The sequence below is a fragment of the Acartia tonsa genome, chromosome 9 (genome assembly GCF_053477335.1).
Source record: "Acartia tonsa isolate MP-2025a chromosome 9, ASM5347733v1, whole genome shotgun sequence".
NCBI classification, from domain to species: Eukaryota; Metazoa; Arthropoda; class Copepoda; order Calanoida; family Acartiidae; genus Acartia; species Acartia tonsa.
Genome location: NC_137268.1, coordinates 6,742,721 through 6,760,777, shown reverse-complemented (window position 1 = coordinate 6,760,777; position 18,057 = coordinate 6,742,721). Strand labels below are relative to the sequence as shown.

Below are 18,057 nucleotides of genomic sequence, written 5' to 3'. Positions count from 1 at the left end.
TTTTTAAAAATAATAATTATCGCTGATTAGTGTTTTTTTCCGTATTGGAAGAAAACCAATGTTTTTGGTTAATAAATTTAATTCTTTACGTCTAAAAAACCGCAAAAATTTACGGTTTTTCGAACTTTATGATATTTGCCATATTATCTAATAACATATTACTTTTTAATTTAACGTGAATCTTTTCAACTTTTAGAATATGTCCTTTTTAACGTCTGTTTTACAATTCTTTTCCAAAAGCTAGCACCGAAAATTTAAACATTAAAAATCGTTCTATTAAAGGCAAACCTTACCTTGCATGACATGTTATAATCTATGCACCTCTATAGTCAAAATCAGAGAATCAGTACGATTATTTATTGGTTAAAAAACATGGACTTTCTTTATCTTTGCTATTATGAATGTTGTGATCCTTGTTTCATATTAATATTGATTTTTATACAACTATTATTTCTAATTTTGAAATTTATGATTAATTTGAAGCAAGTCTGAAATAATCATCGAGGGAGTTTTTATATGTTTATTTGTGTTTTATTTATAAACCTCAAATTTATAACCTTAATAATTAAATATCTGTTTTAATTTCAGATTTGAAAATGAAAGTTCAATTGCTTGTAAGCCTTCTCCTTTTGGCTATCTCCTTCAGGTAGATATATAGAAAGCTATGTAGAAAGATAAATAGAAGAATAAAAAAATTGTTGAACAATGAATATCTATCTTTAATAAAGGCCGAGATAGTGTATTAAGAATAGGAAGTGGGTAGTGGTAATTTTATTTCTCGTATTCATTCGAATCCGGTGGATAGGAACCGGTTCTCATCCATACGAAAAAACTATGTCTAGCATCGTATTATATCCAGTTTTCTACGAATATAGAAATGTACAATCATAAGATTAAAACCAGTTTTTTTAGCCGGTGCCTTCGGCACCACGGGGCTAAAAAAACTAGTTTTAATCTTATAATTGTACATTCTATATCCGCGGAAAGCCGTTTATAATACGATACGAGAAATAACTATTAAAGCCTTCTTCTTTTGGCCATCTCGTTCAGGGTACTTAGATAGATCGGCAGGTATAATAGATAGATAATAAGATAAATTTTAAATCTATTTTTGCTTTTAAGCCTTCTTTCTAGCTATGTATCATCTTCAGTTTACTTAGATAGATACATAGGTAGATAGATAGATGAATATAGATAGATAGATATGTAAGTTGGTAAGAAGATAATTTCAAAATCTAATTAACTAATATTTAAAAAAAAATAATTACCCTCTACATATATTAAATCTGTAATTTTAAATATGCTTTAAAAAAATAAACCCACACAATATTTGTAAAACATCTATCTATAATAGAAGCCGAGATATTAGAGTAGAAAATACGGTTGCAATTTCAAATACCATACATACGAAGGAACTTTAAAGTTGCTTCTTAGTTTTACCTGTATGGCCAAAACCATAGATTTTTTCGTTATTTGAAATATCTTTGTTGATTATAATTATAGCAATCTATTGAGCATTGAGGTAATCATTTACCTGATAAATAAATAAAATGAAGATTATCATTTTCTCACGTTTCATATCTCTTTATTATATTGAAATTACAATTTGAATTAATAATTTAGAAACAAGAAAAAATTGATTAAATTTAAAATTTTTAATTTCCATATTTGCACAAGATAGATGCAGGGATTGGAAAATGTAAGATAAATTAAACTCCCTATATCCTATCTTGAACCATTAATTATTGCTATAACTATCAAAAGTTTCCATATAAAAGTAACAGGATGTCTATGAATCTGTGTGTTTATTCGGAAAAGTATCGTTAACTGAACATAATATTTACAGTGAAGCTTCTTAAATGGTCCAGTGAAGGTTAATAACTTATTTTGGGAGGGTACCTCACTCTCCAAAGATAAATTGCCCCTGGTTTTTTTACTTTAAAAAAACTATATATTTAATATGTATGTAATGTGTAGTGTCGACTCCCCCCCCCCCCTTCTTTCACTGAAGAGGCCTCTAGTGACATAGTCGCTAGTATACTATATAGAATGGCAGTCTCCTAAAGTGTTTTTTTTGTAATTCTTTATTTAGCTTTTGTATAATGTAGTATAGAGAAGATACTATCAATAAATCCATCGCCCCCGAAATTTCTGTATTGGGGGGGGGGGGGGACTTAGATGCCTTTAAAATTTGCCTGTCCTTTGTTCCAGCAAAACTAGGTGTTGTTTGATTTACAATTTTTATAAATATTTTATCATTTTAAATCATCTTAAAATTGCAGTACAAGAAATTCCACCAAGGATATAAGGGAATATGTCGACACAATTTTCTCTGTTAAACTTGGAAGTATTTTGTTAACTAACAATGCCATAAGGTTGTATTTACCAAATTATGTCAAGTTTAATCTAATACACATAAAGTCGCCAAAAACATTTTATGTTTGTAAAATGGTGGAGGTTTAAAGGTTAGATGGATGGAGGGATCTCAACCAAACCACGTCATAACAAAAGACGTTAATAATGTATCTACTGCATACTGCTGCAATTTCCCCTCACTTTTTTCTTCCCATACAAAATCCCTGAATTCAAATGTGTATGATGCTGTTTATAGTACATTTTCAGGGATAAGAATAAATTTTTCCAAAATTTAGATTTTCCTAAATAACCAATATTTTTGTTGTTGTTTACTTTTTCCTTTAAAACCTAAATTAGAAAGTGGAGGGTTGACTTAATTCCTCCCCCCCCCCCCCCCCTCCCATTCAATTCAACGTCTAGAGGGACGTATCCGCAAGTATATACAAAAGCCTTTTTTTAGGAAGAAATACCTAAATATCCCATAAATTTTAGATGAAATAAAGAAATAATATTAGGCTTATCTGACGCAACCCAATCTTTCCCACTTTTGTATTACTTTTGTAGAAACACGATTCCAGTGATGTCATATTTTTCTTTCCCGAAAAAGGGAAGGGGGGAAGAAAATCTCTTCAAAAGAGATGGGGAAAACCCCCTTTTCTCCTATCTCTTTTTTTCTTCCCCCCTTCCCTTTTTCGGGAAAGAAAAATATGACGTCACTGAAATCGTGTTCCTACAAAAGTGGGAAAGATTGGGTTGCGTCGGCCTATCTTATCTTCATTATGAACTTGAATCTTTAATTTTCACTTTTTCTGATTCGCAATCTTTGACAAGTTGAAATGGTAATTTCTGCACTTGTACAGGTTGCATTTTCTAGCAGCTTATCTAGTGGATTTTATTTATAATTTAATTTGTCTGTATGTCATACCTTCACAATTTAGTATTGTCATTGAAATTAAAATTTGTTGATTTTTTTTGGAACTTTTTTATGTTTTCTAATTTTACAATTTGTAATTTTATTTATATCCATTTTTTTCTTTCTTTATGACTGTCTCTCTTTCTATTCTCTATTTTTATACTCTTTATTTCTATTTAACTACATCTTTTAGTTTGTTTTTCTTTCTTTTTATTAGATATTTGTTACTCTGATTCTATTACATTAAATTCTTTACCAAATGTTTTTTTTTATATTTTTTTTTTATTGTTTAGCTTTAATGAACAAAATCATCCTTGTTGTATAGAGAAATTTCAAAAAGTACATCACAATGAGGTTCGCTACTATGAATATTTTTTGTTGAAAGTGCAATTAAAAGATTAATTACTGTAGCTGTAGGTATACAAAAGATGTTTAACCACCAATTGAGATTTTAAATAGATAATTAACTTTAGGTGAAACTTATATATTGTCCTAAATGTCTAAATCAAATAGAAAAAGTAGAAAATTAGTTTACCATCCATAATAGCATTTAAATGATTGTATATGTAGGTATTTTACATTGTATTGAAAACTTAAATAACAAGGATGATAACATCCATATAAGCTAAGCACTGTAACGGTAGGACAAACAGACGGACCTACCCTAATTATAGAAAAGCTTCGCTTTTAAAAAGACAAGTTGTTCCTATTTTGTGAACGGGTAGCCTAGAACCTTTGGTAATGAAACAGATTCCTCCATATAAGATGGCCCTAGATGCTTGGGGCATACCCGCCAGTTATAAAACAGGAGTATTGTAATATATTTTTTCGTAGTCATTCGAATCCGGTGGATAAGAACCGGTTCTTATCCATACGAAAAAACTATGTCTAGCATCGTATTATATCCAGCTTTCTACGAATATAAAAATGTACAATCATAAGATTAAAACCAGTTTTTTTTAGCCCGTGCCTTCGGCACCTCGGGTCTAAAAAACTGGTTTTAATCTTATAATAGTACATTCTATATCCGCGGAAAGCTGTTTATAATACGATGCGAGAAATAACTATTATTCATCTTTTTGCAGACAATGAAATAATCAACATTTTTTTTTTCTCATGACATTTATTAATAAATCTATCTAAGCTTCTGTTTAAAACTGAACAAGATTAACAATCTTCTTAATTAGCAGAACTGTAAAATATCCTTAAAATTTTAATCTACAAAATATTAGTCAGAGATCTAAAGGAATAAAACAATGGTAGATTAATTAATGTACATCCCCAATGATGATACACAAATTTAGCCCCTCTGCAGAGTAAAATTAGTCGTTGAGGCATTTTAAAATATAAAACTTTTGGGACTAGTGAAATAAACAGCCAAACGTCCCCTCCCTCCCTGAATATTAGTAGAAAAATGAAAGGACAAAACTAGAAATTGTGCTCTTCTTTTATAATACCAGATTGGGTTATTTTTAAAGTCCATTTTTATTGATTTTAAAAAGGACTTACCTATGAGCATGAGTAGCTGTGCTTTAAAAAATGCAAGGCGCCAAATCAAATATAAACGATAATATCCTTGGACATGTATCGATATTCTGAAAGTTGAATCATTTACTTTTGATTTGGTTTAATCACTTTACCTTCTTTTTAAATGGCTTCGACTGTCCCTTTACGGAATTTGCAAACTCTTTTCTACATTTATTGCATTTTAAAGAATGTCCAAAAATATCTATCAAAACCATGCAAACTATACATGATTATTGCTGAATATAGATCACTCTCCGCAATTATTTATCTTGAAATATATCTTTTTTTAGAACGAGTTATTATAGGATAGTTAGTTCTAATCTTTAACAGTTTATGACGTAACTTAAGACTATTTGGACAGTGAACAAACATAGGAAATTATTATTGTTTATGATATTTATAGTTAGAGTAGGGAGATTGCCCTGGCTCAAAAACTGATGCAACTCGCTACCATGCACAGTTGGGACTTCTCAGACAAAGGTCGTGTAAAAAAGGCACGTATCTCAAGATAAGACAATAGAAGATTTTTTTTATATATATCCCCAATGATGATAAATAAAATTACTCCTTCAGTAGATTAAAAACGCTAGTTTGGAACCAATCAATCAGAATTTGGTACTCAAAGTTTTTTAGCCAATGAATAAATCCATGTAGTTTTTAAACAATCTTGCAATCAAAACTGTTACAATAAAGTTTCCTAGTAAAGATCTAACTACATCTCAAGACGCAGTAATTATTTTAAATGATAATTATCCCTGTAGTAATAATTTATTCTGTCAAAAAAATAATATTCAACATTTTTTAATAGATTTTATCTAATTTCTTGATTTTAATTTATTTAAATCATAACATGTTTAAAAATTATCTGGAAATCATAATTCATTTTTGCAATTTTCTATGAGTTCAAGTTTTGTTTCGATGTTCAGGTTTTATTAGGTTAGGTTGGGTTAGGTTGAGTTATGTCAGGTCAGGTTAGGTATAGACAAACAAATCTGGCTTTAACTTGTGTTCCTATGTTAGATATTGAGAGAGAAGACACAGGACTGTAAATTGTACAGAGGTGGATTCTTAAAAAAAATTTGCCCCACTAATCGCTTAGTGGGGCAAACTTGTTTTCGTGAAAAATCCTCCAAAATCACATAAAAAATCTGCAAAAATTAAATAAAATTATATGTTAATATTCTATGATTTTGTTTAATTTTTGTAGATTTTTAATGTGATTTTGGTGGATTTTTCACGAAAACAATTTTTCCCCACTAAGCGATTAGTGGGGCAAATTTTTTTAAGAATCCACCTCTGGTCTCTTCTTTGGTTTGTCTATACACATTGAGCCCATTTAAGTTTAGGTTAGGTAAATCTAGCTTAAATCTAGATAAAGTAGTAGGTAAATCTAGCTTAAATCTAGATAAAAGCAACAGGATATCTATGTGTGTTACTGTGTATAAGTGTCTGTAACTTAAGAACTAGATTACCGCTTGACTGATGTGGTTCTGCTTTGCATTGAAACTTCTTGTAGGTCCATGGAAGGTCTATTACTTAAATAGGGGATAAATCGCCCCCTGTTTGGACATCAACAGCCCTTAAAGTTCATAGATTTTTTTAGAGAATCGTTACCAGGAACATTTTACTGTGAACTGTACTAGATCCTGACTTCTTAACAAAGCTGCGCTTCTGTTAGTGTGATACTTACTTGTTTTATTTGAATATATGAATTTTGATAGGTTACCTCACTGCTAATCATACATTTACTTAAAATGTGCAGTTTTTAAATCGTTTATTTTTTTTTATGGATATATAGATAAGTTTTAAAAATCTAATCTAAATAATGATATAATATTAATAATATAAGAAATTTGACATTGGCTCTTAAGGTGCGTTTCGTCGTATTTTCACAGCAGACTTTCTCCTATTTCTTGACCCTGCGGGGCAATCACCTAACCTAACCTAAAATAACGTAACAAAAGCAACTGTGAAAATTCGACGAAACGCCCCTTAAGAGGAGTAGCCATTAAAAGGACTATACTTTAAATTTTGATTTGTTAAAACTAAACTATCTTATCATATTATTATTTTGATGATTTTTGTATCATTAAACATAATTATCATTGTTTTTTTTTATATTTCTTAGATATACTTTATTAATTTAAATATATTACCTAACTGCTCTAATCATACATTTACTTGAAAATATGCAGTTTCTAACTGGTAGGGATTTTAATGTGTTACCAAATTATTAAAAAGCAAAAACCATATATTCAAATATATAAGTTAGGTTGAGGAAAACTTTTAGTTTAGTATCTAAGCTACAGATACACAGACAAACATCCTATTATTTTTATAAAAGAATATTTTCTTCACTCGATTTTTCTTTTTTAACCTTTTCCTATTTACTCAGTTTTATCTTTTTATTTTATTTATAAATTAATAATTTTTAAATCCTTATAAATGAACTCATCATTCTGAATAAAATTTTAAAAATTATCTGCATCTTTCATAAAACATGCACTAAATATGCAATTTTTTAGACCGGGCTCGCCAAATTTATTCAAGCATATCATTTGTTCAAGATAATAAGATCTTTCAGTTATAGTCATACTGAGGCATGCATAGAATTTTTCGTGGGGGTGCATAGGAAATTTTCTTAGTTCATTTATACACTAATCTAAAATTAAACAGGACTTCAGAGAGTCACAACCATTTGTAAAAAGATATTAAAATTTTTTTTTTTTTACATAACTTAATTGAAAAAATAATACAACATTTAAAAATTAAATATACTATATTTACGTGTTTGGACAGTACATAGTCTAGAAAAAGCTTTATTTTCAGCTTATAACTATATGAAATTAATATTTATACTTAATACTCTAACAAGAAATTTAATTGATTTATACTAAGGAATTATAATAATTTTTTACCATGTTCAAAATCATAAAAGCAACTAACTATATCACCTTTTGTGGTTCATAAATGTTTATTACAATTTAATAAAAAAAATCTATTATAAAATGGTTTTCAAACAATTATTTATCAATATAGTGGACATTTGCTTATGCTAGATTAGCTATTCCGTTATCAAACTTTTTATTTTGCGTAAATTTCAATTGATTCATCTTTTCAATTCTCAATGGAATATTTGAAATAATCTTAAAATTATTTCAGACAAAGCAGCTGTGGCATAACTACTTCTTCTCTAAATTCAAAAGGTAATTAAGATTATTTTATATTCATTTGGCATAATTGGGTACTTGTTGCATTTATATTTTTGGCTACAAATATCCCCCACAGTTCATCCACCCCCTCCTAAAATTTAATGATAGAATAATACTTTAAACAAAGTTCGCTGTTGCAACGAATCCATACATTTTTTTTAAAGGGATGGGGTATTTTTTTGATTAATATGTAGTTTAAGAGAAATTGCCGAAAAGGCTAATTGGATAGAATTTTTCTTTGAATAAATCCTTATATTTTTATGATATATTTTTCTTTTACTTCTTCGTTAGTTAAAACCAATGTTTTCTTAATTGAATAAATTGATAACAATTATATGATACTATGTATTTTTAATTTCAGCACTCAGTTTTGAAGATGAAATTATTCAACCAGGAATGATTATTTATCATTTTATTTATAGACATAAATGTAATCTTCCCCCATATTAGCATACTTTCATTTACATTAAAGGGAGATAAAGGTGTGTTTATCCCACTTAATTTTTTGAAACTCCCCTCTCAAAAAAGCTCAGACGTCCTTGATTCCTTTGGTGGCTTTTAAATATCGGACAAATTTAAGTGATCTTTCCCTCTTCTAAATAACAATTAAAGTTCAACAAATTTAGGTCAAATGCTAAAAAAGGTCAAAGTGTCTTTAAAGGTTAAAATAAAAAATAAAAAAAAAATTATGGTAAATAATTTTGTCTTCATCAGAATCATTGGTAGCTAAGGTAAGACCTTTTTCTTTTTTTCCTTTAAAAATTATTTATTATCAAACTAATATTCTTTTGTTTAGGTTATTTATTTATTCCTAAACTAGCTCCTGAGTGTGAAGGTTCGAAGCCCTGAGATTCCTACAATTTCTTCCTTTTTTTCATGAAATTTTGCATTATCCATTTATGGAATGAACTTAAATGTGTTAGATTTAAGAATTACTAAAACAGTAATTTTTTTTATTAAATAAGACTGCCCTGTTTTGTTATTATCAACAAAAATGGATAATGCTCAATTTTGTACGTTTGTTAGTTTTTTCTTTCCTTCTTTATCCTTTTTATTCACATCACAACTTTGTCTACTCAGTTATTTGAGTAGAAACGCCCATTTTCTACTGGCCCTGTTATATTTTATATACATCTTCTACTGACTAAAAAAGTCGGGTTTTTTTACTCTGATATGACCGCAAATGAGAATTACATTTACTTTTTTAAAATAATTGATTTTTAAAGAGGGTGGGGGGGGGGATAGTTTTAGTTCGATAACGAAAAAAGGAAGCTACCCACGTACTTTCGTATGCTGTTATGTACTATCTTCAAGCCAACAAACTTTAATTTCTTGGGTTTTATGCTTTGCTAATCAATTTTGAGAAAGTGATAAACAATTACAAAAACAATTATCGTTGTCTTTGACAAATACATTTGATGTTCTTGCGATCTTTATGAAAGTTATTACCCTTGTTTTCAATTAGGCTATTAGACTATTATGTTTCTGCCAATTTTATAATTTGATTTTCGGAATAGTTGTCCTTGCTATTAGAAAATATTTCACTGAAGTTTAAGTAATATTGATATTATTTTGTAGTCGAGACAAAAGAGGTTTTTTGGTTCAATAGCTACTGGCTTAGGTAAGCATTTATTTACAGGGTGGTCAATTTTGGTATATGTATAAAAACAATCCATCCCCCTTTGAAATTTTTGAGAAAAAATAGTTTGTCTTAGCTTGCATTGCCCTTGTATGTCCATTAAAGCAAGTTGAATGTGTGTTGGGTAAACAAGAATGACAACATTCATAAAAGCAAAGCTCTAAAAGAAACTAGGACAAACGAATATTAACACTTGTAAGAGTATCAGAACAATATCATATTGGTAACAATTATTGATATTGCTACGATTTATATTTACCTTGTTACAGGAATCACTATGCAACGTTTAAAAGCGATAGGACAATTCTAACATCCCTTATTTAAGCCAGGGAAATGGATACCCATCCCTTTTTTACACCTATGTTATACACCAACATATAAGCTTTTAAATCAAAAGTTATGTAGAGATACTTTTTAAGACATCCCGTAGAATGCAGTTTTCTCGTCAAAAAAAAAATAATTAATTTGTCTGAGATTTTTTCTGTTTTTGATATTGAAAAATAATGATATTAATTTAGTTAAATACATAAATGCAGCTAGTCGTATTATTTTAATCTTTCACCGCAAAATTGCTGGTTTGTCGATTTATTATCTCTGTGTGAAAATTAAAACCACTATAACGGCTATAATTTAAACATTTGTATTTTTATAATGGTCAAACGCATGCTTGATTTGTTCGACAGTATGTTCTAATTAAACGTAATTACAATAAAAAACAATGTTGTAATTTTCATCCTTGTTTTGTTTTAAAATATATAGATTATAGATAGATATACATAATTTATTATGCAATATAATCTAGCTGTCTACAACAAAATTTAAAATGCGCGCATATTGTACGCCTGTGTGTTTGTACTTTTCCATTACTTTACTGTTCAAGTAAAAGAATAGATTAGGGGTAACCTGTCCCGATTTTGTATTGAGTCTTTGAAATCCGCTACTAGCGTCTGAAATGTAACAAAAAGCTAATGACCAACAAAAGAACAGAAAGCATTTGCTAGCACAACCACTGGGTTATATATCTATTCTTATACATTTATTGCTCTACTATGGTTTTTGACCTTTTTGACCTTTTCAATAACCATCCCAGAGCCATGAAAAGATTCATTTAGTGAATTTTTGCCAAAGACTATAAAGCATCTAAAGACGAACACTAAACAAATACTTTTTTAATTCAATGTCTTAAAATGCAACAAAAAACCAAGATTATGGGACTAAGGTTGAACTTTTTCTAGGGTTAATTTTCTTAGAGGATTGACCTATCCAATTTAAAATAAACATAAAGTTGTTTGTAAGAAAAAAAACTAAACGGACCAGTGGTTAGAGAAATCTGTATGCAAATAATGATTTATTTGTCTGATTAATTTCAGCTGTGAATTTCTTGCCTATCCCAGTCCTGCCTACCAACTTTATTGGAATACAGGTATTTAAATTTTTAAGAACCAGGATTATTAATTACTTGACTATTTATTGTTTACATAACTGGCTTATTGAAATCCAGGCATTAAAATTTATTGGAATCCAGATGATTCAATTGTATTTTATACAAATGGAGCTCATTTAGTGGTCAGTTCGTTCATCCAGTAAGTCGGGATTGGATGTGGCAAATGCGAAATGGGGGATATTGTAAATTTAGCCAGCTGCTATCTACACTTTGATTTTATCAGAGTATATAAAAATCTCGTGCAACATCCAAGTAATAATGTATCGATTATTTTGAAACATTTAAGACGTAGTGTTTTAAATGTCGTCTTACATCTAAGAAAATATCAAGTTTTACATTAAAACTAAAAATATGTATCCATTTTAGTTGACCATTGTACCTCCCAAGAACCGTAGCTCTGGCGGGCGCTCCAGGGGAGGAAACAGGAACACAAGAAGGAGGGGATAATCTATACATCATCTACATACATTCTTTATATTTCCTTTAGCATTATTCAGGGATTATTTGTAAGAAAGACCATTATTTACAAATGGGTTTCCTTTTTAATTTTCCTTGAAATTAGTTCTCTATAGTGCAATTAGATTTTTATCTTTTAACAGGAAAATTGCACCTGAATACAAAACTATATTGTCTAAAAGTAACATATTTTAAATTGCAGAAAAAAGGCCATATTTCTTGATTTGATGTAAAAAAAATTTTAAGTTTAAATCTCTATGAAATAAAAAAAAATACTTTTTTGTTCAACTTGATAAAATAGTTTCAAAATTGCATTAAAGAATAAATTAAGGTTTTCTACCTCTTAAAATTAATAATATTGATATATTTTTGCCCCAATAAAATCAAATAAAAATTTTTTTTTTTGAATTTACAGATATATACAATTTTTTGCTGTTAAGAATGTAAAAAAATATTTAGAATCTAACAAATTTGATATCAAAATGAGCTTTTCTATATTATTTAGTGAGCTATTGTAAAAAAAACATGAAAGTTATTTTTTTTAGTTGTTAAGCCCATAAAATGCAAAAAATCTGCTTTTTTTTGTTAAAAATAAAAAAATGGATAGAAGAACATTTTAGGTTATACAAGTTGAAAATTAAATCAAATTTATTGATAATTTTTAAATTTTTTTCTTTACAATCTAAAATCTGTGTTCAGCTACCTTTTTTTTTGTTCAAAAACCCAACTTTTTTTTTCATTCTGTCTATCTATTCATCAATGAGTACCTTATAGTATACATTTGTATAGTGTAATTGGCTGTGTAGTTAATTGCAGAGAATGGTAACTCCTGGTAAGATAGGATACAATAGGGATTGGGGGAATGTCAAACATATTAAAAATAATTTTTGTATGTGCCTTATACGTAATAAATAATCTTGTTTACCCTTAACCAAATTTTTTTAAGGTTTCGTGATTTTTTAAAGTAAATAATTTAATTCTATAAAAAATTCTGTAGTTCCTTCACTGGTCAAATGTCAATAGCAAAACAAAACTGCCTTTGAACTGAAATATGTTACTATAACTGCCAAAAGTAATAAAAAGCATTAAAAAGAATTATCAAGAAAACTGTATTATTAAGGTAAAAACTTTATTTTTTTGTGTTATTGTTTATAATAATACCATTCTCTTATTATGTAAATATGCTTTGAAAAATAAACTTTTATGCCATATATTTTTTTAAAATTACAAATATATCGCATCGTATTAAAGACAGCGATCCGCGAACATTAAAAGAAAGGTTAAAGATTAAAAACAGTTTTGTTAGCTACGAGGGGCCAAATACCCGGGGTACTAAATACGTTTTTGAAGCCATATTGTGAAATGGTTGACAGAATTTGCGCCTTTACTAAAATAGAAATGCAGGTCCTAGTTATTATCATGAGCAACCCAGGGCATTTAGACACAAAAGTCGGAAAATCTAATGTTTAATTGTCTGACTGACAGGTAAATCAATAAATGCATATTCCAGAACACTACGACCCTAAATTACAAAGACCCCTTTGCTAGAAGAATTTCATTAAACTCTGCTTTCTTATTCATTTTATTTAAAATGGTAAATCTGTGGCATGTAGAAGGAGGATGTAACTTATACGTAACTAATGGACTTCATTGTTAATGTATCAGTGGGACATATCTTATAAAGCAGCCGGGTAAAAAAGTTCCCCTGTGAATCCAATGATTATTAATTCAGTGAACGGATGTTCATTGTTCATTAATCAGAAAAATTTCTAATAAATCCAGTAGCATACCATATTACAAGAGAAATCTTCACAAAAATACAGACTTATAAAGGTACAACAGGATTTGTTTATAACAATTTATTTACAAAATTCAGTCAACAACAACAAACTTAAAAATAGATAAAAACAATAAAAAAATAAATAAAAATAACATAAAGTTAGACTATTTTAACCAAGAATATAGGGATAAGTCAATTAAAGAAAAATAAAACTTCAAATTCAGTAATAAAGTAATCAAAAATATTGTTATTATTCCAGAAGAATTAATATGTAATCCATTAACTTATCACTGTATCCTCAAACTTTTTGGCACATAAAACTGGATATGTTTAATCATAAAAATAAACAAGCAGTTGGGGACATTGAACCAGGATTATAGTGGTTTCACAGTCCCTACTGTAAAGGTTAATCATTTTTGTACATTTAAATAAAGATTTTGTTATCAATATTTTGACTACAAGTTAATTTTTGTGACTAATTTTTTACAGGGAATGAAAGATCTTTCTTACAGTTAGTATAACTGAAAAGCCTGAAAAGGATTTTTATAACAATAGGCTTTGAAAGCTTTAACTGTAATATTTTACTTTTTTGATTAAAAAAATATAACTATAAAAGTATTTATAAATATATAAAACAGGTTTTAAACATTCTAAAGAAAAACATAGTAAAACTGTAAAGAAAAATATCAAATTATATATATCAAAGTAAAATATTAAAATGATTAAATATTGATTTTTAAAGAAAATTATTGCTTTAAAGCATATTGTTTAAATTGGCCAAAAATATAAAGGAAAAAAAGTTTTATAAAAAGTTAATTTAAATTTTTCTGTTCTACTATAAAATCTTCAAAAGACAAATACCTGTCCATAATATTTTATACTTTGAATAACAACCAAAATTGACCAGCACCGGGTTTATAATATCATTCTTAATTGTAATGTTTTAATTTTATTAATTATTAATGTTTTCAAATTATTTTCTTTCTTAAAGAAATAAGTCAATGGCTATTACTTTTTTTTAAAAAGTTACAATTTCTAAAATACCAAGCATTTGATTAATGGTAAAAATCTTAAACATAAAAAATAGCCACCCTCTATAATCTTATCCCTTTAGAAACATTTAACTTGAATACAACTTATTTTTAGATATTTCATTTCAGGAAAAAAATACTGGGAGCATAAACCAAAAACATTTACAAATAGAAGCTTAGAGAATGTATTGAAAATATTTACAGACATGTTACATAAACATTTAAAAGGAATCAATAAATACACTTATTCAACTTGAACTTTGAAATAAGTTTTGTTTTAAAGAGAGGAGGTTGAATATATTTTCTTCTTGCTCAAAAAGACCTTAACATATCACTTAAAATTTATAATTTTGTAATATCATTGTTCATATGAAATTAGCATGCACATTATTTCTTACATTGATATGTTACAATCATTTTTAATAAAAAATCAAATCTAAGTAGTCGACTTAAATAATGGGGTAATGAACTTTTAAAAGAAGAAAAATATTTTCAACAGCATAACTTTTATTTTTATGTTTTTGACAACGGGTGAGACTTTTGAACACAAAATACTGTAAAATAAAAACAGATATAAGAAAGATAAGGCAAAGAATGAATATAGCCAATAGTAGCAATATATTTTTTGTAAAAACTTTATTTAGTTTTTTGCTAATGCATTCTGCAAATGCTAAAAAAAAGAATAAATATTTTATATTTGTTGACAAATTTTGGAAGCAAAAAATGTATTAAATGCCTTACCCTTTTATCCCTGTTTCAAAAATGATTCAGATTTTACGAGATTCAAAATTTGAGAAAAAATAACAAATATCAAAAACAGTTTTATAATCAACAAAAAACGAGACTTTAGAAATGAAATTAATTAGTGTTTTTTCTAAATAAAAAATTATATAAATAACAATAGTTTAAAAATCATTGATTTATATAAATCAAAGGAAATTAATTTGATTTCTTACTTCAAAAATAAATTTCAGGAGATTTTTTACAGTAATAAGGGTAATTTTGTTTCTTAAAATCGAAAAAAGGAACATTTTAAAGGTATAAAAGTTCTAGTTTTTGAAGAATAGTTCTATGTCTTTGAGTTTTGGCTTTCTGATTTTTTCCTTCAGTTCACTCCTAAAACAAAATATGTATTACTAAAATTACATCTTTTCTTACACAAACACCCATCCTATAGTTTTTCACCGTAACCAAAGGCAGCATTAATGAAAAATAGTCCCATGTTCTAAAATCTATCTAATTTCTTATTTCCATGCAATCTGACTTCTTCAAAGCATTTGATAAATCAAGTAGCCATCTCTGTTTACCCTATATTTTCATCATGTATTACCTTAAATAAAAAAATGGAGCATAATAAAAGTTAGAACCTTTTATTTTTTACTTTTATCATTTTTCTATCAACTTTGTTATTTCTATCTATATTTTCATTTTTTTTAAAAATCTATAACCTCTTATAAAATTTTTTTTATACCTTTTTAAATCATATTTATATTTTTTATAAACTTTATCTCTACAAATTTTTATTACCTTTTATCATATTTTCTATAAGCCCTCAAAACTTTTTCTCTATCAGTTCTATTTTTCATGGTTAAAATCAGTGATCCATAGGTGTCAGACTTGGCGTTCCTTAAAGAAAATGCTGATTAATTTGTTTTCTAGGTTGATTGAATATTACAGTAAATCACTATAGGGAGAAGGGGTTAAATAACTGTATTCTGATATTAACACTGCCAAGTGACATAAAACAATTTTATAGCAGACAAAAAATCATGCAAGTAAAGGGGTTAAATGGCAATTTATCCCCTCCCAAACTAATTAGTTGTTTCCCCAAAAATTCTTGGAAATACAAACCTCTTAAAACCCTCATTTTACCCCCCCCCCCCCCCTCTGAAAAAAACGTGGACGTAAGTAATTGTTTATCTATCTATCTATCTATCTTACTTGATAACATCTACGTCTTTAACATTTTCAATAGATTTTGGTGCAAACTGAACCATCAAGTTGTACACAAAGTTAGCTTTGTCACTCTCGGTCTTCAGCTCTTTAGAAATCTTTAAATAAATAAATAATTATATTATTACATTTCAAAATGCTTTGTCATTCAACTAAAACAAACATGACTTAAAAATTTGAATTGAAAATCAAATAGATAAACTTCACACAATTCATGAGAAAATTAATATGTATATCAATTAATGATTAAAAGATTTTAAAAGGGCAATCATAAATAATCCAAAACCAATATCCGCTGGTTTAGAGCCTGTTCTCCACCATACTAAAGAATCATGTGTAGCATCGTATAACAGACAGTTTTATACGAATAATAAAAGAAAATCTTAAAATTGAAATCAGTTGTGTTAGCCCCGAAAATGATTTTTATCTTATAATGTTTAATAAAAAGAAATCCGCGAAAAGCTGTCCATAATATGGTGCGATAAATAGTTAACTTAAATAAGTAAAATTAATTGTAGGTGTTTCCATAACTTATCTTACCTTATCAATGACTATAGAAGTTTTACTGATTTCAGACAACTGTTTAGATGCGTTCTCTAGGCCTGTTCTAGCAATTAACACGGCATCATCTTCTGCATTCTAAATAGAATATCATAAATTATTTTAAATACATAGCATCAATCTTAGAAAATCCCCCTTAACGTTTCTGAGATCTAAAACAAAATCAACTTTGAGTTAAATTTACATAGTTTGATTATGTTTATTTATTAACACCCAGACAATTAGCGATATATAGATTAAAAATCCTAATTATGATAAACAAAATAAACCATTATATATAATAACATTATTGATTGAAAAGTTTGGACACTGCTTGAGTAAACAAATCAAAGCTTTCCTGTATGCTCTTTGTAGCTACATTTAGTGACCTAGAAAAATGCGGATAGATGTCACCGCTTTTGACCTACCTATTCTATTGACAGCATAGTAGACGGAGTGAAAAGGGAAAGGGGAAAAGAAATCCACTGGAAAAGAGATGTGGTATTGGGTATTTCCCCAACGTAAATTTTTCATGCTTGTATATTTAAAAATTAGAGGGATCATAGGATTAGTGGCCTATTGGCACTTGGAGGAAAAGGACATCAATGTAGCTGGACAAAGTGTCTAAAAAATCAGCCTTGTGACTCCATAAAAATGAGGGATTATCCATCTCTATGTTTTTCCACTTATCCTCTCATTTCCCTCATTTTTATGTCGTCACATGGCTGATTTTTGAGTCACTTTGTCCCACTTCATCGGAGAGTTGGTGATCTATTGACACTTGGATGTCCAACTACTGCAGAACATATGCACTTACTGTATTGGTGGGAACCTTATCCTTGAGGTCGATACTAACAGCTCCATTGTAGTCATCAGTATAGTCAATATTCCCAAGATCTTCTATCTAAAATTATAAATATTTTTGACAAAAAATTTAATTTTTTTTCAATAGTAATTATTTCTGTACCCATAGCAAGGACGTCCAAGGGGGGGGTGATTACCACCCAAACTAATTTGGTACCTAAAAACCAACCAAAATTTTTTTTTGGGGGGGGAAATTTACCCCTGCCAACAGATTTCAGGGGGGGTAATTAACCCCCCCCCCCTCCAAGCTAATTTTTCCCCCGATTTAATTTTTTTTGTGGGGGAGGTAAAAAAACAAATTACCCCCCAAGCAAATTTTTCCCCCGGGGTAAAATTTATTTTT

At 28.5% G+C, this 18,057-nt stretch overlaps 2 protein-coding genes across 3 annotated transcripts in view; one reads left to right on the top strand and one right to left on the bottom strand.

The window, feature by feature from the left end:
• The first annotated feature begins 591 nt into the window (after positions 1–591).
• On the top strand, positions 592–12,757 carry LOC145328093 (uncharacterized). Its single transcript, XM_080171662.1, has 7 exons — positions 592–646; positions 7,958–8,001; positions 8,369–8,401; positions 8,722–8,738; positions 9,586–9,628; positions 11,017–11,069; positions 11,457–12,757. Exons 1-7 carry the CDS (start codon positions 597–599, stop codon positions 11,535–11,537), a joined length of 321 nt encoding a protein of 106 aa, XP_080027788.1. The 5' UTR covers positions 592–596; the 3' UTR covers positions 11,538–12,757.
• A 633-nt stretch (positions 12,758–13,390) lies between these two features.
• LOC145328092 (uncharacterized) overlaps positions 13,391–18,057 on the bottom strand; it is a 56,356-nt gene continuing 51,689 nt past the window's right edge. Inside the window, exons 14-18 of one of the 2 annotated variants that reach the window (XM_080171661.1) lie at positions 17,668–17,754; positions 16,851–16,949; positions 16,299–16,408; positions 15,885–15,983; positions 13,391–15,473 (exon numbers count right to left, since the gene is read on the bottom strand). In XM_080171661.1, the coding sequence (XP_080027787.1) occupies positions 15,407–15,473; positions 15,885–15,983; positions 16,299–16,408; positions 16,851–16,949; positions 17,668–17,754 (462 nt within the window). In that variant the 3' untranslated portion in view covers positions 13,391–15,406. The remainder of the gene's footprint in view (positions 15,474–15,884; positions 15,984–16,298; positions 16,409–16,850; positions 16,950–17,667; positions 17,755–18,057) is intronic. The other variant, XM_080171660.1, reaches the window with a different exon arrangement.